At 31.1% G+C, this 23,863-nt stretch overlaps 1 protein-coding gene across 2 annotated transcripts in view; it reads right to left on the bottom strand.

The window, feature by feature from the left end:
- The window catches only part of LOC129916757 (metastasis-associated protein MTA3), a 35,678-nt gene extending 12,973 nt beyond the window's left edge, over window positions 1-22,705 (bottom strand). For both annotated transcript variants that reach the window (XM_055996883.1, XM_055996884.1), the window contains exons 1-2: window positions 22,492-22,705; window positions 15,511-15,672 (exon numbers count right to left, since the gene is read on the bottom strand). In XM_055996883.1, the coding sequence (XP_055852858.1) occupies window positions 15,511-15,672; window positions 22,492-22,519 (190 nt within the window). In that variant the 5' untranslated portion in view covers window positions 22,520-22,705. The remainder of the gene's footprint in view (window positions 1-15,510; window positions 15,673-22,491) is intronic.
- Window positions 22,706-23,863: the final 1,158 nt, after the last annotated feature.

Raw genomic sequence — 23,863 nt, 5'->3', positions numbered from 1 at the left:
TGTTCATCCCTTTTAAAATACATTGGATTAGCCCCAGTTTAAGTTAAACAGCTATGAATATGGCACATTAAATTTAGCAATTCTAGGTTCCCTAAGTTGTACATACATTTTATAATTAACTCTATTTCAAACAGGTTGCCGCAACTAATATCTCAAACTTGGTCAATTTGAAGAACTTGAACCGATGTTGAATCATGCATTCACCACCTTAACTATCAATTGATAGTTGATAAATACTGAAATTTGATGTTTTAAAATCGAAATGGGGGAAAACTGGTCATTTTTTTAATGGATCTTTTCAGTTACATTTCACGGTTAGCATCATTCTTCGTTTTCAAATTTTTTTCAAAGCAAATAAGAGATCAAATTTTTTTTAACAACTATAAATTCTTTGCTTCCGGCTACAAAGAGGTTAAGTCACAAAATTGCACTTTCGGGTTTTGATGAAAAGAGAATAAGCTCTTTTATTTGGTATCAAAAACATAAATTTAGAGTAACTCTTTCTTATAAAAATAAGGGGATCAATGCTCAAAAATTCATCGATTTTCAACTTCAATCGGATTTTCTGGTAAACTATCATTTATGTAAGTCCTTTTTACCCAGGGGCAAAGAATTGATAGTTGACAATCGTAATAGGGGTGCAACACTTACGCCCCTATAGCACGCAAAGAGCAAATGAAGGGTCCAGGGGAAAAACGGCACATGTCCACTTTTTGTCAAAAATAAACGAATGATGAGGTCTTGTAGTATTTACTGACCACTATCTGATGGCATCCTTACTTTTATAAAACAAATTTAAGCCTTGCTGAAAAAATAAATAAATTGTGTGCTAAGTACTAAGTTGTATGGAGAACAAAATTTAAAAACGCATTTTTCTCGAAATGAGTTGGAATGGACTTGTGCTGTTTTTCCCCTGGAGCCTTCAAATATTCCGGCTTTTTTCTTATGTACATTATGTATGTATATACTATATATGTACATACATAGGTACACTTCCCAGACTTTTCCTGGCAAATGGAAGATGAAATGTTCCTACGGAATATGTTCATACATATATGTAGGTACTTACAAAAAATCTTGAAAAAAAAAACCATAGGTGTGTTTTTTTGTTTATCTATATTGATTTTTGAAATCCATGCAAATATTTGGCACCACTGTACATAAACTTTGGCAGCTGTCTGTCAGAAAAGTCGCTTTTGTTTTTTTAATATTAACTCCGCAGTGGAAGGCCATTACATCCATGATGGATGCAAACAAATTTTTTTCACAAAAAAAAAACGAAAACCATAGCATGGCATCCATTTTGGATTCAAAAAATTTCACAAAAAACCAAAAATCAAAACTGACAGTTCTGATTCTGAAAAAAAACAGAATTTCTCTTCTGGTTTTAAAAACAGAATCAGAAGCAGAATCACTCACACATTCATAGATTTAAATGTTAGCAGTACAAAATGTTTGCAGCACAAAAACAAATGAAGTTTGGCGCGATTACACATATATGTGGCACATGTTAAACTTCAGATTCTTCGGAATAAAAAAAACTGTTCAATTGGGATTCTGAATCGAAGAACAATTCCGGATTGCCAATTAAAAACGCCATTAAACGTTTGTTATTGTTTTGTTTCTGGCGGTGTTTTTTTTTTCATAAAGGGAAATTCCAAAAACTATCTTTGTCTTTTCCTTTTCTAATTTGACATATCTCGGCAGGGAAAATGTAAACAAAAAACATATTGTCACACACACTTACATTACAACAAACACTGTGTGTTCGAAATCATTTAACCACAAAAACTTTTATATTTCGCGATTGTTTTCAAATTTAAAGTTTTTATTTCCGATTAATTAAAAAAAAATAATTAATTTTACATATTTATTTTGGAAAACACGAACTAAATTCACAAAACTCTATCGCAATTCGCGCCTCCTTTTGTTTGTTTATGTCTTCAGTCTTCACCATCCCAGCTATAGCTGTAAATTTTTTTTTCTTTTTTTCTGTTTTCTTTTGACTATTTTCTTATACTGACAATCGTTGGAAGTTCCCCACTGAACTTATTCCAAAGATCCTGTCAAAAGCGATGAACACTTCCACTTTCCAATAATTTTGGAAACATCTTATGTAGAAGTGTTCAATGATCTGAAAGAATAATTAAAATAAAGGTAGGACCGCACTTGATGTTGAAGGAACTACGCTAAGTACACCAAAGTAAAAAATAAGCAAAATATTTTGTATCTTTCATTGGTTATCGGAACTACACTATGTGGAATATAATTATTCCTATCAAAATATCGTATTATGTGATAAATGAATAAAATAAATCAATTATTTGTATTTGACGAATTCGACGGAAGAAATAGCCCAACTTTCTACTTTTTCATCTGTCGTATCCTTTGACATTGGTTGTCAACAATAGATCAGTTCGATTTTCTGTTTCGGAGTGCAGACCGGGGAATTTCAGAGCTAAGAACTGTGTTCTTTTCTTTTCTGATTTTATGAATTGTGAACTTTAGTTGTTTATTTGTGAAGAAAATGTAATAAAAGTAACATTTAATGATATATCTAATAAATTATATCAATTAAATACTAAAATTCTGTTGTAGAGTTCAATTTTATTATGCCAAAGTCATATCTACAAATGATAATCTGTTATTAAAAATTGTTTTTAACTGAAGAGCAAGAACATACATAAAGTCTAGTAGCGTATTTTATTTTATTAAAAAAAAAAAGAACAACGATAATAGTTAACAATTTCTTGCATCAGAACTTCCTTAGTGCACATTCATCGAGAAAATATCGAACACACCTTGGAATTTAAAGTGAGCTGTCAAAAAGCAATCCGTCATGCAACGTATTCTTTGGGTCACCCCTTTCTGTCCCATCCTTCAATTTCAACGGATTGATTGACACAACGGGTGGAACGGATTCTATGGGTTAACCATTAACCATTAACCATTCAAAATGAAATAGTTTACGAAAATATCTCATTTGGATTTTAGTGAAAACATGATATAAGGCACTTAAATACAAAATAAAACTTTTGAGTGATCTTTTTTTTACGGAGGTTGACTACCCAGAACCTCAAAAGTTGGCATTTTTAATTTGTGTTCCAAAAATTAAATAAAAATGTATAAATAATGTTACATGTAACAGGGCTGTTTAGGTACTGCCTAAAACAGAAATAATTCTCCTTTTTTCAACTTTTTTAACCCAATTCCTGTTTGATTAGACTGAAACTGTGTAGTTTTTTTTTTACAAAAAAGAGAGCCCCTCTTGCAAATTTCTGCCCAAAAATTTCTTGGGACAAAAGTCTGAAATCTTTCAAAAGCTAGTGCCTTCTTTTTTTCTTTTAATAAATGATAATTTTGTCCTAAAAGAGTTTGCGTACTTTTGCACAATTTTTTCTTTCTCTGAGAGGATTTCATCCCCACTTCTAAAATTTGACAGGTTTCATATTTTTGTCCAAACTTATCTGCAATTTGTTTGTACATAATAATGCTTAAAATGTTAACCATCAGAATTTTTAAGCAAATCGGAGAATTTACTCGCCTAATGAACGCCCCTGATGATACGAACTAATGATATACGAACACCCCTAATGTGAACAGGAACACGCCATGTCAAACATTTCCAGATTCATTGGAAAGTGATAAAAAGTCATTTTAAAATTCATTTTGGCTGGAATATTATTTTTTAAACAAATTAAGATTTCTTAAAAATTATAAACATTTATATATTTATATTTTGCCAGATTCTGGCGGCAGAAATTCGCCTTTTTTTAAGATATAATTTATTAAAATCTGTTCGGTGTAAGTCCAGGAAAAGGGTGTTCGACAACCGTAATAATATATATGATTATAAGGTGGTTTATTATTATTATTTTTTTTTGTGCACAAAAGAAGTTGTAGGCTTATCATTACTTCGTTTGCACACACAGTTTTTGTTTGTTGAAAAAGGTACAAATCTGAAAAGTGTACAGTTGAGTACAAAAAGGAAACATGGTATCGATTTGTTAAGATGGGAGAACCCCTTCCCTATTTGGAGGGGGTTGTCTTTTTGTCTACCACCCACTTTTAAGTACCTACCATAGTCTAGCCCAGTTACCCATAGCATCATCATCAGCAACACCAACAACAACAACACCATCGTCATCATCATCATCATCCGAAACCAAATCTAACATTGCTTATTCGCATACCCAGCATGACCAAACTATATGTGTGATGTGTCTTTGTATGGATATAAGTTTTAAGCGTTGCCACCTCCACCTCAACCTCTAATACCTTCCACCATGGGAGCAACATCTATCCCATTTTCTATGCAATATTCAACCCTCAAACAGAATTCAAAGACTTCGCATGTACATACACCAACATCCGGATTTGGATTTAGACTTCTACCCACCAATTATTCACGTGCATTGTATTATGTGTACTTTTATTTTATTTTTTTTTATTTTGTTTCGTTTATTACTTTATGATATTTTTTTTACGCACAATAGGGGTTTATTGTTTTAAATCCAGGTGCATATTTTTTGTTGATATGAAATATAAATATTAAAAGTTTTAGCAAAAAATGTATCGCTGTTTTTTGTTTAATATTATGGTTTATATGAAACAACTGTAAAGTCTATCCTTTTTTAGATAAAAGTATTCAAAAATAATTTGATGCGAAATTAATTACAAATAAGGTAGAACTTAGTATATGTATGTACAAAAAGTTGTAATTAACAATGATTCTTTACTGTAAAAAACATAAACGATGCTCCACAATTATGTGCCAAACAGCGATGTACAGGTGGAAAGATGAATGTATTATGAACATATTCAACCCTAAATATTTCCGAAATAGCGTTTGAAATGTTTTCTTGTAGTCCAAGAGCTAGTGGCACATTTGACTAAGGTAGCTCTTGTAAGGCTAAAAATTCTTACAGTGGTCATTTTTAGCATGCTAAGTAAAAAAATCTTGGTCTGGCAAGCCTCAGCGGTGCACATCATATATACAGTGCTGTGAAAAACATTCCGGATTTTTTTGTCATTTTCATCAAATGAAATTTTATAACACAAAACTGGATCAAAATATTGTTTTAATATTTTTTCTAGATCGTTAATATATCAGTTAAGGAATTTTAACACAAAAAAATGTTCTTTAATACATTCAAAAATTTTAAAAATTGAAAAATGAAGGAAAGTCAGAATTTCGTCTGTGCAAAACTAACCGGATTTTTCAAGGATTTCGATTCTCGGTGTTGAGGTAACGGTTTTAAGCGCCATTTCTGTAAAATTTTTGTTTGTGGTGACGAACAAAGTTGTTAGCTTTATGAAATGTATAAATAATTTAATGGAATAACGGATTGTAGTCATAAAATTCGTTACTTAGTCGTAAAACACATTCAAACCGAAATAAAACAAAATGTTATCCCATTGGGATGTTGTAAATTGCAACGTCAAGTGAGTATGATATCGTCAAAACGTAGAAAAGAGAAAAATCAGTTGAAGCAGATCAGTTGGGTGGATGCCATAACAAAATATCTCTAAAAACTGATAGGCGAATAAAGAGTTCTTTGATAAAAGATCCATTTGCGACTTCTTAAACGATTTATGAGGAGCTTAATCTGCCTTCAACATAAAGTACAGTAAGGAAGGCTTTGAGAGATTTGGTCTTAATCTCTTTCCGCTCGGAAAAAAGTCATTCCTTAACTCTAAGCATTGTCTAAAAAGGTAGGCAATTAAAGGATCTTAAGAAACACTTTAAATTTTCAAATAAAAATACTTCATCATGGTTGTATTTACAAAAAATCATCTGTATTGCTCGATAACAAAACGGAAAAATATGTTTTTCAATGATAAAAGCAATTTTAACTTGTTCTATTCCGATTGTAAAATGGCAGCCAGACATGGACATGTTTGAAACCAAAACAATCACGGTTGCCACTCGCATAAAAAATTCCCTACCAAAGTTTCCAAAAAAACCTACCAATTCAAAGAAAAACCTACCCAACGAAAATTTTCGATTTTAAGAGAATAAATTCTTGTTTAAAAAAATAAAATGCACGACTGGGTCGCACGAACTTGCTCTTGGAGTTAAAGTTGCTTAAATTTTTAAGACTTTTTATATAGAAATTTGGAAAAAAAAATAAAATTCGTTTAAAAAAAAAAATAAAATAAAATCAGAAATTAAATTGCCCTCCAAAACAAGTATGCAGTTTTGATTGATATATTAAGGGAGACGGACAGAATCCCGAAATCCAAAATCCAGAAAGACCAAAATCCAGAAAACCCTAAATCCCGAAAACCCCAAATCCCGAAAACCCAAAATCCAGAAAACCTAAAATCCCAAAAACCCAAAATCCCGAAAACCCAGAATCCCGAAAACCCAAAATCCCGAAAACCCAGAATCCCGAAAAACCAAAATCCCGAAAACCCAAAATCCAGAAAGGCCAAAATCCCGAAAAAAAACAGAAAAAATAAAAAACTCTTGAAAACTGTGTTTACTGAAATTTTAACTGAAACATAAAATTAAAACCAATTAAAAACAATTTAAACATACAATTATTATTAAATATTAAAACTAATAATTCTTTTGACTTTAGTTCAACGATTTTCCAACTTATTTCAATCATTACATAGTCTATTTAATAGACCCGAGCTCCAGAGCAAAAATAGAACAAATTCGTTCAAGACTTTTTATTGGCGATTATGATTCCTTGGCATACAAGAATACTCCAGCCAAAAGTGCTACTAAATCCGTTGGTGCATTTCTGAGAAAACGGCAACACTGGTCGGTTTTCAGTTTTTTTGATTTAACTCGAAAACCAAGCCTGACTTTGAAATGGTTCAAAGACACTTTTCATAGCAAATTAAATTTTCTGTCAAGTTAAGATGGTTAATAAATTTTAAAAATTATTTTTGACTAAAATTCTAACCTAAAATCAAAGAAAAAAAAGTTAAAAAATTGACAATTTTATTTTTTCTTACTAAATCAAGGGGCATTTTGTGTATGTAGCCGGGACGTCCAAACTTTGTACTAATGAAATAAAGTAGAGGTAAAATCCTTTGATAATATGCAATTTTAATTTTTTTTTGTCAAGAAACAACTTAAATGTACCTATTCAAAAATTAGCACTTTTTCTAAATTTCTGACTTTTTTAGTTAAAAGCAAGTTTTTAAAACTCGATAAAATCGTATTAATTGGTAACTTTTTGACTTTTAAAGTAAACATACTTCGAAGGATTGATTCAATATAAACTAAATATGGCAAACAAAAAAATTTATTTGCATCCTTATGGCCTTTTGTGCAATTTTGTGTATGTGCATTTTTATAAATACGGGTTAAATGGATGGACGGAGAGCCATTAGCTTTGGTCTATTGCATAGAAGAACATTTAATACCAACTCTTTTACTGTTTTCAATGGCCTGAAAAACAATTCTTGAAAAATCTGCGACCAACGAAAAGTTTCTCTTGAAAAACGAAAACAATACTCTAATGAGTTTGAAACAAAATAGCTCAGGCAAATTAGTAAACCCAATTGCACTTTTCGCGGGATAAATTTTTTTCATGGAACGTGTTTAGGTGAATGTCCTAATAGTAAAAGTGAATTTTTTGGTATGATAAGATTTCGGAAACAGCCGCCATCTTGGAAAAGAGGTCGGTGCCGTTTTTATTTTATAACTCCATTTTTACTCATTTAAACCAAAAATGTCCAAGGATAGACTTATTATAAATTAAATTATCTAAAAAATGATATACAAATGAATTCCGTGAACTAGTTAAATTCAATTTTATAGTCGGTCAAAGTCCAGGTTCTTCTCGCAAGGTTAAGACAATATGACATTTTTTCAAATATCCGAAGAACTTTTTATTTGTTTGGGATTTTCTTAAAGAATGAATTATAGCACTTTTAAATATCTATAAAATGAGCCCTTTCTCGTAACTGTAACCAACATAATGTATGAGCCACCTAACGTCGAAGCTCACATTCTACTAGTCAAAAGTGAGAAAATAACAAGTTTTCTTCTATTAGATCGAGCAAATTTTTGAAATGGAGGCATAACCAAAATATAAGTAAACAGTTTGTTAACTATATTCGTCTAAATACACTGGTCAACAAGGTTTTTGCCACAAGAACCAAAATATACTTTTCTAGTAGTTTTTGATGTGCTGAACTCGAATCTGAAGTCAGAAAATTGTTATTGGCCTCCGTTTTTGAAATATTACCGTTATAAAATGCTAAAAAACGTCATTTTGGCTGTTTTCGAGGTTCTGTTTTAATGTGGGGTAATTCATTACAAACAAATTTGTAAAGGTGATTATAAGAACAGATATTCTTCTTTCAAAAACTGTTTAAATCTTTCTGATATCTCTTTTAATGCCCGAGATATTCAAAATTTAAGTAGCGGTCTTTGAATCAGAAACAACACTGGCCAACCAAATCAAAATTTTTTTGCCACAAGAACCAAAATATACTTTTCTAGTAGTTTTCGGGGTGCTAAACTCGAATCCGCAATCAGAAAAATTCTGTTAGCCTTCGTTTTTGAAATATTACCGTTATAAAATGCAAAAAAAAGTTTTTTTTATAACGGTTATATTTCAAGAACGAAGGCTAATAGAATTTTTCTGATTGCTGATTCGAGTTGAGCACCCCGAAAACTACTAGAAAAGTATATTTTGGTTCTTGTGGCAAAAATTCTGTGACCCGTGACTTAAACTTTAGATTAAATTTAGTTTCTCTTTAGCTTATTAACTGAAACTTAAGATATCTCGAGCAATAAAAGAGATATCGAAAAGATTTAAACAGTTTTTGAAAGAAGAATATCTGTTCTTATAATCACCTTTACAAATTTGTTTGTAATGAATTACCCCACATTATAACAGAACCTCGAAAACAGCCAAAATGACGTTTTTTAGCATTTTATAACGGTAATATTTCAAAAACGGAGGCCAATCAAATTTTTCTGACTTCAGATTCGAGTTCAGCACCCCAAAAACTACTATAAAAGTATATTTTGGTTCTTGTGGCAAAAAAAAAGTTAAATTTTGTTGACCAGTGATATTGAAACCTTTATATGGTTTTCGAGGTTTTAAATGAAGTGAATTTTCCAATTAATGTGAATAAGCTAAAGTGACATTATTTATAATTCTAAATATAAGAACTGATGCCCTGTCATTTTTCCTAAACATGAACACCTCAATCTCAGCATTACGATAAGTATAACTCAAGATATGAGGCGTGTAAGCCGTTATGTTTTCGAGACTATTGTGTTTAATTTTTGATTGTTTATTTGAACTATTGAAATGTTCAGTTAAAAAATCGTATATCATGACTTCGACGTTTGGTTGCTTCTGCAATGTGATGGTTACAAAAACAATAAAGGGTTCATTTCATCGATACTTAAAAGTGCTATAATTCATTCTTTAAGAAAATCCCAAACAAATAAAAAGTTCTTCAGATATTTGGAAAAATGTCATATTGTCTTAACCTTGCGAGAAGAACCTGGACTTTGACCGACTATAAAATTGAATTTAACCAGTTCACGGAATTCATTTGTATATCATTTTTTAGATAATTTAATTTATAATAAGTCTATCCTTGGACATTTTTGGTTTAAATGAGTAAAAATGGAGTTATAAAATAAAAACGACACCGACCTCTTTTCCAAGATGGCGGCTGTTCCCGATATCTTATCATCCCAAAAAATTCACTTTTACTATAAGGACATTCACCTAAACACGTTCCATGAAAAAAATTTATCCCGCGAAAAGTGCAATTGGGTTTACTAATTTGCCTGAGCTATTTTGTTTCAAACTCATTAGAGTATTGTTTTCGTTTTTCAAGAGAAACTTTTCGTTGGTCGCAGATTTTTCAAGAATTGTTTTTCAGGCCATTGAAAACAGTAAAAGAGTTGGTATTAAATGTTCTTCTATGCAATAGACCAAAGCTAATGGCTCTCCGTCCATCCATTCAACCCGTATTTATAAAAATGCACATACACAAAATTGCACAAAAGGCCATAAGGATGCAATTAAATTTTTTTGTTTGCCATATTTAGTTTATATTAAATCAATCCTTCGAAGTATGTTTACTTTAAAAGTCAAAAAGTTACCAATTAATACGATTTTATCGAGTTTTAAAAACTTGCTTTTAACTAAAAAAGTCAGAAATTTAGAAAAAGTGCTAATTTTTGAATAGGTACATTTAAGTTGTTTCTTGACAAAAAAAAATTAAAATTGCATATTATCAAAGGATTTTACCTCTACTTTATTTCATTAGTACAAAGTTTGGACGTCCCGGCTACATACACAAAATGCCCCTTGATTTAGTAAGAAAAAATAAAATTGTCAATTTTTTAACTTTTTTTTCTTTGATTTTAGGTTAGAATTTTAGTCAAAAATAATTTTTAAAATTTATTAACCATCTTTACTTGACAGAAAATTTAATTTGCTATGAAAAGTGTCTTTGAACCATTTCAAAGTCAGGCTTGGTTTTCGAGTTAAATCAAAAAAACTGAAAACCGACCAGTGTTGCCGTTTTCTCAGAAATGCACCAACGGATTTAGTAGCACTTTTGGCTGGAGTATTCTTGTATGGCAAGGAATCATAATCAGCAATAAAAACTCTTGAACGAATTTGTTCCATCCAAAAGGGTCTATTCAATAGACTATACAAAGCATTGCTGAAATCACAATAAAAACTTGAAATCATGTAAAAAAGAGATATTAACGGAATCATAAACTTATATTGTTTTTTACGTAATAACACCTTAATATCACACTTAGGATTGTTTTCGAAACCGAAATCCCGAAAAATTATATAAAATGAAAAATTTGCGCAAATTTTTCATTTTATATAATTTTTCGGGATTTCGGGATCCCATTCGGGATTTTGGGTTTTCGGGATTCTGGGTTTTCGGGATTCTGGGTTTTCGGGATTTTGGGTTTTCGGGATTTTGGGTTTTCGGGATTCTGGGTTTTCGGGATTTTGGGTTTTCGGGATTTTGGGTTTTCGGGATTTTGGGTTTTCGGGATTTGGGGTTTTCGGGATTTTGGGTTTTCGGGATTTCGGTTTTCGGGATTTTGTCCCCAATCCATATATTAACGTAAAAAAAATTTTCAAAATCGTTAGAGCCGTTTTTTAAAAAAAAATAATTTTTTGGAAAAAAAGTTTTAAAATAAATTTGTAATCCCATTTTGTAGAAATCACTAATCAAGAATGTGAAGTTAGTGTCAACACAAAACATGAAAATGGATGAGTTCAGACACCAACAATGAGGATACTGCGTTTACATACACTACTTAATATTATTACTCTTGGTTCAGATGGGCACATTTGTTTGGCACAAATATTTTGGGTAGATTTGACATAATTACAATTTTTTTTGTCTATTATTAAAAATAAAATTATTTAGAGAAAGAACTTGGAAAAACCTACCAAATTGACTTCAAACCCACCAACCTACCCAAGGTAAAAAAACCTACCCAGTTTGGTAGGATCCTACCCACTCCGGCAACCGTGAAAACAATATGCTCCCTACCGTGAGGCACAGCAGAGGATCATTGACAGTTTGGGGGTTTTTCTAGCTGCAGGCTCTACTCCGTTACACAAAATCAACGGAATTATGGATCATTTCCACAATGGAGAGATGTTGGAGTAGATAATGGCTCCATAAAAGGAGAAAGAAATGCCTTTACATTGGCTCTTCCTGCAAGTTATGATGCCAAAAATTCTTAAAAGCTCGTAAAAACAGTAGTTCGGGGTAGACAATACTCCTGGCTTGGAATAGCCGGAACAATTATTAGACTTGAACCCGATTGGAAATTTGTGGGCCATCTTTAAGTGACAGGTAGAGAAGGAAAAGCACACCTCAGCAACTAACGTTCTTGTAGCTTTTAAAAATGACTAGAAGCATATTCCTAGTTCTATTTTATTTAATTTGTCCGAGTCCAAGCCTCGTTGGTGCCAAGCAGTTTTAGAAAACAAAGGTTTCTGAACAAAATATTAACTTTAAGCATAAACATTAAAAAATCCGGTTAGTTTTTCACAGGAAATTCTGGCTTTACTTCATTTTTCAATTTTTAATTTTTTTGTATGTGTTAAAGGTCTTTATTTTCTGTTGAAATTGCTTAACTGATATATAAACGACCTAGAAAAAATACTAAAGCAATATTTTGTTTCAGTTTTGTGTTATAAAATTTTATTTGATGAAAATGACAAAAAAATCCGGAATGTTTTTAGCAGCACTGTATATATGACCTTGAAAGTGTAAAAAAAAATTAAAAAAAAAAAGTTGCTCTTGTAAGGCTGAAATTTTTATAGACTCTACGACTTCTAGTTTTTGAGAAAATTGAAAAATAAGAAAACCATTTTTTTATCAGATTTTTATTTTTTTATTTATATTTTTAATATTTTTTTATATTTTCTTATTTTTCAATTTTCTCAAAAACTAGAAGTCGTAGAGACATGTAGTTTTCAGTGTTTGGTAGGAAATTCATTAGATTAATGTTCTGTATCCTTTAATGTTGCTCTTCATTCACAGTCTTGACAATATTATTTTTCAATGTGTTTTTTTAAAGTTTTTTTTCCCAAATATTAACTTTAAAATTGGTTATTTCAAAAACGATTGATTAAAATATTTTGATTTAAAATTTAAAATTAAGTGTACAACTTAACCTTTTAAAAAAAGTATCACTCATAACTGTCAGTGTTGCCGTTGTTTTTAAATTTTTTTTTTGGATTTTAAGTCATTTTTTAGAAAGTTGCATCTTTCCACTCACCTAACAAGGACTTATATCGGCCAGGACCGGCTGTAATTGCACAGTTCCTCTTAAAATCGCTTAGACAAACACATATATAAATTTCGACTTTACAGAATAAAGTTTCGTTTAATGCATGTAAACTTCGCACATTTAAGTTAGTCTGGCAGGCACTTGTGCACCTCAAAAAAGTCTGGCAATTTTTGTTTTGTTCTTCTCGATGGGTAAACTAAATTCTATAAAAATTTCAGCCTTACAAGAGCAACTTTTTTTTTTTTTTAAATTTTTTTTACACTTTCAAGGTCATATATATATATGATGTGCACCGCTGAGGCCTGCCAGACCAAGATTTTTTTACTTAGCATGCTAAAAATGACCACTGTAAGAATTTTTAGCCTTACAAGAGCTACCTTAGTCAAATGTGCCACTGGCTCTCCTACTATTGCTATCCATCTCTTAATGAACACGAGTTAAGTTTTTTTTGTATTTCAATCATAAACCAGTTTCGTCAAGAAGAAGAAGCAGTACAGAGTACTTTTGGGGTTTGAAGTCGCATGCTTTTTTTTGTATCTTCGGAATCAGAATAGATTAGTAAGATGTACTTTTTCATGAGTTTAATCAATGTCAATGTCAGTACCCCTGAAAATTAATGTTTTTAAGTGGTGTGAGCTGGGACTGGGATACGAAACTAGACCTCGGACGTTATGGTCCATCACACTAAAATTTGCGCTAGGGGCACTTTTTTCAACCTCCCTATGGCCATCGAATGTCTGTTACACTTTGTATGAAATTTAAACTTGATAACTAGTGCAGTGCACTTGTAATTTGACCCAGCAGTTTGTGACGGCCCCAAATTTTTTTATTGCTCATTCGATAGAGAATTAGCTGAATATCATAAATCTGATTTTTCGCACTCGTGATGTTATAACATTTGAAACAGTTATACCATGGGATTACGCAGTGATTAAATTTAACAAACTACTCTGCTCTATGTTTTGAATGAGACTCCACTTGTCGTGTCATTCCGATAGACGGTTCCCCTCTGCCCCGGGAGTTGGCCCAGGGAAAGTGAAATTCACCTTTTGGCCGCCATCCTGGATTTTAGTTTTTATTAAATATCTCGACTTCTATTTATCCTAGGTAAAAGTTGGTAATACAAAAAATATAGACAATTAAATTTTGCGTCTTTTATGATAAGAACATTTTTTTGATATTCTGAATATTAAAAAAGTTACAAGTCAAAAAATAAAAAAAAAATAAGAAAACAAATTTTTTTTGTCAAGTACCCCTTTTGTACCAAATGTTGAGACTGAAACTTAGCACTTAAAATTCATTCATTCATTTGGTAAAAAAAAATTAAGAAAATATTTAGTAAGAAAAATAAAAACACAGGCATTTTAACAAAAAAGTAAGAACTTTTGTATTTTTAGCGATACGGAAAAAAGTTGTACAACAGAGGTGTAGAGAATTTTAAGGTCAACATTTTTTTAAACATTTTTTCAAAATTTTGATAAAAAGTGCTCAAAACTTTAAAATTTTCTTTTTGTTTTTTACTTTTTTGGCTTGTAACTTAACATAAAAGACGCGAAATTTAACTGTCTACGTTTTTACTTGCTCTATAGGGCAAGTATTGGTTTCGTGTAGAAAAAAAAATTTGAGGTTTTAATCAAAACCAACATTACGATGATGAAGAAGATCATGCCGTCCGTCGGTCTGTGCGTGTGTGCGTCCGTGCGTCTGTGCGTCCATCTGTACATCGAGCTAGGGCCTAAACGGATGGATGGATTTGCTTGAAACTTGGTACAGATGCTTTTTACGTTATTCCCTAGTTTTTTTTTATTTTTTTAATATCTCCTTTTTAACGCATATCTCCCATATAACGTTTTCGAGGTTTTGCAATTTTCTCGAAAACGGCTCTAAGGATTTTGATTAAATTTGGTATACGTAATAGACTTAGTTTTTCTCAAAAAATGCGGAGTACGGAAATATGGCGTAGCCGTTTTTCAAAAATTGACATATTTTTTAAGTTCATATATTTCATCAAACCATAAGTCAATTTTATTAAAAATTTACAGACATTACTCTGAAGTATAAAATGTAAAAAAAAATATTTTTAAAAACATTTTTGAAAAAAAAAAATGTTTAGTTTAATTTTTAAACTTTCGATTTTTTTTTTAATTTTTTTTTCTCGACACTAAACAAAGTCTTAAATTTCCAATAGATATTTAAGATAAAGATACTGCGAACAAGAGCAAGTACGTGCGACCCAGTCGTGCATTTTATTTTATTACTAACTTTAACCTGGGATAAAAGAAGTCGAGATATTTAATAAAAACTGAAATCCAAGATGGCGGCCAAAGGGTTAATTTCACGAGTGCGAAAAATCAGAGTTATGATATTCAGCCAATTCTCTATCGAATGAGCGAAAAAAATATGGGGGTGGTAAAAACTGCTGAGTCACCCATATATGAACATCATAAATGCACAGTACTATTTATTATACTTAAATGTTGAAAATGCTCACATAAAATGGTAAAATTAATTGCAAACAACTGACGCTAAGTAGAACTTCTATAATTAAGCAAAAAGTGAATATTGTAGTTATTACTTAAATCTGAATTCTACTAAAGTAAAAAACTCACAAAAATAAAATTTTTTTCCAATACAAATAAAATTATTATTTGTAAATCCTTGTTTAACTGAACTCAAAATCGTTTTTAAATAATTTTTTAAATTATAAATTAATGAATTATGCATGTACTTACATTGATGTTTATCCGCCAATTGCACTAGGGGATTTGGCAAGTCTCTCCGTCTGTAAAAGCACATTACTTTTGCTTCTACATTTCCAGTTTGATTTTTATTTAATTCTTCTATTCTACGTATGAGATAAGGAGTTGATGAAGATGTTTCAAAGTAGACGTAGTCTGAAATTTAAAAAAAAATTTGTTTGTTAGAATCATGTTTAAAACTTATTTCAAGAGTTTTGTAAATTTTTATTTCAACTTTCACTTCTCTCCTGGTAGTGAACACCATATCGTCCCGTTTCTGCTTGAACCTCGTAAGTACATTTTTGTTTAAGATTTTTTTTTCTGTTAAAATTTGCTCTAGAACTTAAAAAAAGAATAGATACAAAGGTTTTAGTTTAGAAACAACTCAATCAATATGTCATAAACATAACTTGATTTCCTTTTGTTCAATTCATAATTTTAATTTTTAGAAAAATGTATATTTCTTTTAAGAACAGAACAAAATTTGCTATGTAGATACGTGGTTCACGCAGAAACGGGACGATATACTTTTTCTAACTTACTGGTAATTTTTCATAGAGGAGATACAAATCTTAGGTATAAAAAAAAACAACTAACAAATAACATTTTTGAGACAACACATTCATGTTTTTTTTTAATACACAATAAGTAAGTGATCTTTTAAAAGGACCATGAACATTTTTGGCCCATTTTCAATATTGCTCAACAGTGATGAAACGTACGTCAAATGAAAGGTCTTGAAGAGCACAGTACACTTAATAAGGTAATATCTTCCGAACCACAGTACACATAATAAGGTAATATATTCCGAGCGTTGTCAAAATTTGTTTGTCAAAAGTGGGCACCAATCTGTCAGGGTGGCCTTTAATTTTTATATTTCAATCGCAGTAAACAGGAAATTTGTTTTTGTTTTAATTTATAAAATGTTATTTGAAAAAATTATAAATTGAAAAATAACAAATTTTCTTCGTGTTTCATCGCGGAAAATGGTAAATAATTGTTTAAAAATTAGTGGTGTGCGTGGTTTATCGGTTTTTGTGCGTTTTTCGTCGGTATTTTAAACAATTAAGAATTCGGTAGCTGACATTGGTCGCCAAAGTGTCATGTTTTGACAATCTGGCGACCAATGTCAGTTCGGAATATATTACCTTTTTATGTGTACTGTGCTTCCGAACATTGTCAAAATTTGTTTGTCAAAAATGGGCACTAATCTGTCAGGCCTGCCTTTAATTTTTAAAAAAATATTAATTGAAAAATAACAAATTTTCTTCCTGTTTATTCTCGGAAAATGGTCAATAATTGTTAAAAAATTAGTGGTGTGCGTGGCTTTTCGTCGGCAATTTAAAACAATTAAGAACTACGGTAGCTGACATTGGTCGCCAAATTGTCATGTTTTGACAATTTGGCGACCAATGTCAGTTTGGAAGATATTACCTTTTTATGTGTACTGTGTTGAAGAGTACTTTATTTTATTATATACAGCGGTAAAGTCGACATCAAGCACAAAAGTGGTGTTTTTGAACATTTAATAAAAAAGTATTCAATTCAGTGGCAACACTTACTATAAAGGCTTGGCCACACCGGAGGGTACATGCGGTAGCGGTACCGGTATTTGTATGAAAAAAAATTCCACATCTGAACGTTGATGTTTCTCAATTTGGAATTTTTTTCATAAAATTACCCGTAACGCTACCGCATGTACCCTCCGGTGTGGCCAAGCCTTAAATTGTTTCACCTTTTTCAAAAGCTTGACATCTGACCTTTAATTTAATACTAAAATAAAATTATTTCTACTTATAGTTAAAAAAAAAAGGACTTTTATACCAACAAATGTTAAAAAATAACGTACAATAAAAATATTTTTAACACTTTTTGGGACATAAACTTTTGAAATGACTTTTTTAATTTACTGATTCTCAATTAATCAAACACTGAAAACCAGATATTTTTATCCCGCCTAGTTTTTAAGAAAATCGAAAAAACTAAAATTTGATTCTTTTTCATAGGGTTTTTATGTTGAGTATTTACGCTGACTCTTTTTGAAGTTAACGAAAGAAGAATATTATTAATTCCGAATAAGTGACACCCAAGTCTCCTATTTTCGCCACTTATTCCAACTGTGAAAATAGACCTAAATCTTATTTCGTACATTGATAAAATCTCTACCATAAGAAAGCAGTTTATAAAATTCTATGTCAAGTTCAAATCAAGTGCAGTTAATTAAAACGAGTCAAATGAATGTGGTTGGTAAATCTCCTTGAATAGGTACAGCGCCACTTATCGAATACTTTCAAAACAGGCGCACCAACGACTATGTGATATATAAAACAATACTCAATATTTCTTTCAAAACTCTTGTATTTTTACTTTTTTTATATTAATAAGACATTTACATATTAAAAAATAAATAAATGAAGTTACGTCCGCAGTCCGCAAAGCACGTGAACACAGGCACATAATGCAGCGATTTTTTGCCATTGCTGATTTCTTTCTATTAATATTTTTTGTTCTAATACAGTTCTGTGCAAAACATATGCAACTGTTTCAACTGTTTTTGTATGGAAGGAGGTGTTGTATGGCCTGTAATTTTTTTTAGATAATTGTGAAATGCATGACTTCAAATTGTGGTTGTATCCTTATCAAGTTTTAATAACTTAACACTTTCGTTTGAACTAAATAACGGTTGTTTTCCTATAAAGGTGCTACTTTGTCCGTTGTTCCAACATATTTTTTTACATACAAAGCTGCATATATTTTGCACAGACAAATTTAATGATTTTTTGTAATTTTACCTTTAAAACCCATTGAAGAATTTTTTTTTATGAAAAGTTGAGTTAAGTTGAGAACAAAGCGTCCTCCCTCATAAATTGCATATTTCTTTTATGAGCAGAAACATGCAGAAAATATATACGAAATAGTAAGTTTTAACTGTTGCATATGTTTTGCACAGCACTGTATTTTACTATAAAAAGGAATCTTCAAGACCTTTTACAGGTTTTATTTAAATCTTTTTGAACATTTACAAGCAAATCAATAAATTGTCAAATTTATTTAGAAAAATATTTTTTCTTTATTTTTAATGTATTTTTAATCATAGTAGCAGTGCATTCTCTTCAGTTTGAAAGAAAAAATGAAAATCCCTGTTAAAAGCATGGGAAACTATAAATAAAATAGCGACTCTTTAGAGTTAAGCTACTGCGCTATGTTTCCAGGGGCGTACATACCATTTGGGCAAGCGGGGCGGTTCCCCGGGCCCCCGACGGATGCCAGGGCCCCACGGGAGCAAAATTAAATTGATTTTTAAGTGCGAAATAAAAACTAGCACTATTAAACTTGATATTTAATTTCAAAACTGTGTATTAAGCGACATTTCTAAAATTGTTCAGGAAACGCAAAAACCAACATTATTCTAGCAAGAAAATGTATGGGTTGCACAATTTTATTTTCTTTCTAGTTTCATTTGCATACATGAAGAACAACCAAAACGTGGCGCTTAACTCATAGTATATTTCCACATCAAAAAGTCATTTTCGAAAAAAATGTCGCTGAATACATTCTTATGGGAAGGTATCGAATAATTGTAAGCATTAGTAAAACTTTATAGACGCCAAATTGTAAGTTGGTTAAGAAGCTTTTTAAGACTTTTGTCCGGATTCCAATAGGGAAAAACAACATCATTATATAATGTGTTTTAATAGAATATTTTCATTGCGCCCATAAAGACACTGTAAAGAACTCCAGAGAATTTCTCAAGAAGAATAAAAATATAAGTTTCAAGCGTTTAAAAAATATCAAAACAAAAGTAAAAAAAATTCATTCATTTTCTTATATAGAAAAATTAAGAGAAAAAGGGCTCCTAGATGTAATCTTGCCCCGGGGCCACGGCTGCTCAATGTATTCGCCTGCGTAAGAGTTGAAAAAAATTAAATGCACGACTGGGTCGCACGAACTTGCTGTTAGAGTTCAAGTTGCTTAAATTTATATATGTATATATAAATATAGAAATTTGGGAAATGTAGGTACCTATGTACAGTGGCGAGCAAAAAAATAGCACGATTTGAAAAATATTTTAAATAAAGCATTATACATTAAAAAGAGATTTGATTTTGGAAATTTTTTTAACTAAAACTCCTTAAGTTTCTTTAAAATTTAAATTTTAGTACAAATGGAATTTAATTTATTTCTATTAAGCTTAAAAATAATCCAAAGACAAAATAAGCCTCAAATTAAAGCGAGCAAAATAATTTTCTTTTTCTATTAAATTTAAATAAAACAAGGGCGAAAAAAGTTCAATCAAACGGTATTTTATTAGAGAAAAAGTAGTACATATTTGCTCCCATGACCGTTATTTTTAACTACCGCTTCGCAACGACCTTTCATGAAGTCGTAAAGTCCCTTAGATCTTTGCGGTGTTATAGATCACCAAACCTGCTCAGCAACAGTTAATAACTCCCGTTATTTTAAGTTTTGGCTTTAGACACATCTCCTTTTATATTCCTCCAAAGTTTCTAGAAGGGATTGAGGTCTGAAAGACTGAGCAGGTCACTTTGTAACCCCAATTTTAGTATCTTGAAACCATTGCCTGGCTGCTCTGCTATGTGTTTTGGGTTATTATCCTCTTGGAAGTAGCAGCATAATGTTTTGCAAACTATTCAGGTGCCAAAGCTGTTTAATTACAGTTTTGATCCAATGTATTAGGCCAAGTCCATAGTAGCAGAAGTATCCCTAAAATTTATTTTTTTCAAAATTTTGTTTTTGATTTATATTTAGCCAATTTAAATGATTTTGCATAAATTGAACTAGTAGTTTGGAAGATATTTTGAAATTTAAAAAACCGTTTTATGGTGGGTACCGTTAGTAATGATTTCCGAAAAAAAAAATTTTTCATCATAAGATAGACCTTGCCAAAAAACTAATATCTGAATTTTGTTAACAAAATTGTTGGAGCCGTTTTCGAGAACTTAAACTTTTCCGAAATTTTTATATGACAAGTAGGTTTTTTTTTTGGTCCAAAAAAGTTAATTCCAAAAACCCCTCACAAAAATGCTACATACCTACCATGTTTGAAGTCAATCGATCCATCTGTTTAGGCTGTAGCTTCTTATACAGACCGACAGACATCCTGACATCGTAATATCATGGAAAATTTGCATCGCAACTTTTTTTTTTTGAATGCATAACTTGATAATAGCCCTGTTCCATTGGAGGTGGTAGTTTACTACTAGTAGATGTTTTGGTTAATCTAGTACTATCATCTACTCTTGCTCTTCTTCCCGAATAGATACGATTTGTATTAAATTCACTGAAAGTGCGTTCCATTGAAAATCGCTAGTAAACTACTAGTAGTACTTTGCCACCTCCCAAAGGAACAGGGCTAATATAGCACCTATATCGCAAGTAAAAAGGTATTTTTGAAGCAACGTACATACTTACATCTAAACTAGTAAGTTCGAATTTTGATTTTGACTTCAAACAAAATATAACACTAGTTCCGTACATATTCAATCATTCAATAGCCATTACATAGGTACTAATTCAAAATGAATACAAAAAAAAAAAACAAGTTCATGGTGACTCCCACTCAACTATAATTAAATTTGGATTCGATTGATAAGAAATTTAAAGTCATTAAAATGTAGAAAATATTTTTCCTCACTAGAACATAATTTGTCCAAGCTTGCCCAAGTAGATACTAGTCCAATCCAACAAACAACTTAACTTAATTTATTTAAAAAATATTTTACACTTTATCAATAAAAGAAAAAAAAAAAAAACATTTCATCATCACTCTTCTTGTCTTTAATTCTTCTTTTCGTCATCATTAAAATCAAACTTTAAACCTAACGCAATGCATGAAAAAAGCAAATAAAAAAAAAAGCAAATAGGTATAATGTCATACATCGCCATCAAAAAAATATAGATAAACTCAACCACGTATAAGTAACTGCATATACCTACACATCACAGCTCTAAAGCAAATTGAGACTTTTCTATAAAAGAGCTAAGCCAGTTTAGTTGGCCGACCAAAGCGATCGACCACCTATATTTATTTATTTTATCAATCAACCCTTCTTCTAGTTCAACTTCAGCTACATCACTTTCTCAACTCAATTTCATTTCAATTGCAATTGCCCATGAAAACAGGTGAAAATTGAAAAAACCACAAAATGGACAGGAAGGAAAGAAAAAAAGTTTCCCTCATACGCTCCACTAATTTATACCCATATTTTTATATGCTCCCTATTGCTTCCTGATGATGACCTTAAACTTATTCCGATGGTCTGTTTTTGAATTGAGCAACAGCAGCGACAGCAGCGGGATGACCGTCAGTTGTAATGGTCAGTGCCTGTACCTGTCCCCCGAACTGGCTGACTGCTGTTGCAAGGAAAAGAGACAATTTCTTTGCACTTTGCAAATGTTCCCATGTCCCCAATCATATAGAATCTATAACTGAAGTGAGTGAGGGTACATTGGCCTCCCGTTTCTATTTCACATTTGCTTCAATTAATAAGTACTTCTTCGACGATGACGACGATTAAACAAAAATAATACAAAAAAAAGACCGAAGTAAGTACCTTTTTTTTTGCCAATAATTTCGGCACAAAAACAAATAAAAAGAAAAAAAAAACACGACTGCTTTTTTAATATAAACAATTTAATAAAACAAATCTAATAAGAAAAATAAGAAGTACATAAATTAATAATTAATATGCGGCGCTTTTTCATCATCATTAGGAAATTTATTTTGAAAAAAAAAGAAGAGAAAAATCCTTTTTTTTTAGCTGCACCAAAAAGCAGCCAGCATTTAACACAGCACACATTTTTTATTGAAGAGTGAGAAGAAGGTGGTAAAAAGGAAGGCAGGCATTTCATTTCATTTCTCATTTTTGGGGGAAAGTTGAATTGATAAAAAAAAAGTTGGATTGGTTTGGAAGAATCGGGGGAATCATCATCATCATCAAAAAAATCGCTCACCTCCTACTCGATACATGTTTGTAGCCATTTTCACATTTATTTCAAACACAATTTCACTTTAATTTAATTAATTCGATATTAGCGAAGAGTGTTTAATAGTTTTTAATAATTTCCCGACATAGTATTTGCGTAAAAATAATATTGTTATGATTACAATCACACAAGACGCGTTTTTTTCGTCGCCATCTTAAAAAATTACTACTCAAAAAAAAAGTTTTTTTTTACAGATTTTTTTCTTGTTTAAATATTTTATAAGTTGGTAGAAGTGGATTTGTTTTTTTTTTTTATGTCTGGATTTTTGAACTGTATTATCTTTGTAGGTAGTACTTAAAGTGATGCCAGTCCTGTTTATTTGTTCAGTTAAAGAAAAATACATTTTTTTTTTAAAACATTTTCAAAACACCCAATTAACAATTTTGTTTTTGAATTTTGAACCCAAATTGCTATTTGAACCTATAAAGCTGCTATACTACCTACGATAAAAAATTTACAGTAAACGATGATATAATTTTTTTATAGTGTCCTTATAGCTGTGATGTCACACCATAATGATGTTGGGAATTATAATAATTATGTCATTTGGGAGGTATTTGGTTTTTATTCACACTCAAAAATTCTCAAGAGCGTTAAAGGCTTGGCCACACTGGAGGGTATATGCGGTAGCATAGAAAATTCCTTTTTTTGTTTTTGTATTTGTTATTTTAATTTCGATAAGAAATGTATTAAGGAGCTATACAAGCTCTTCCGAAGCTATCTGTCAAATCTCAAAGCTTCGGTAGAGCTTCAGTAAACCTTCGTTGAGCCTGGAACGCTGATGATGCGAAACGAAAAATTTTCAAGTCTCCAAAGTCGACAACGAAAATGCTAACGAAAAAATATCATCGAGTATTCTGTCAAAGTCAAAATAAAAAAAATAAAAATTAATTTAAAATCAAGAAAAATCAGCAGAAATCAATTTTTTAAGCAAGAAATAAATTAATAAAAAGTGAAAAAACGGTCAACACTGCTCTTGGAGTCAAGACAGTAAAAAGTAAGTGAAAATCCCGACAAACATTATCCCTTCTATAAAGCTTTAGAGGAGCTACACCTGTAAAGCTTTATAGAAGCAAATTTGTTAGTCGGGATGAGTGTAAACTCTCCAATTTTTCGATAGAGCTGCGTACTAAAAAACGAAAAGCAAAACGAAATTTTTCGTTCAAGATTTCGTTAAAGAAATTTTGTATGGAAAATTTCTTTTCGCTTCAGCTGCGTACCAGGCTTCAAGCTTCTTATAGACCTTATGAGAACATTTTTATAAAGGGTCAAACTTGTATAAAGTTCTCCTTTTTCCATGCCCAACAGCCTTACCAAATTTAAAAAAGAAGCTGAAATG

This window comes from Episyrphus balteatus, chromosome 3, assembly GCF_945859705.1.
Source record: "Episyrphus balteatus chromosome 3, idEpiBalt1.1, whole genome shotgun sequence".
Lineage (NCBI taxonomy): Eukaryota > Metazoa > Arthropoda > Insecta > Diptera > Syrphidae > Episyrphus > Episyrphus balteatus.
Note: the sequence above shows the minus strand (reverse complement) of the source record. Positions and strands in the feature narration are given on the sequence as shown.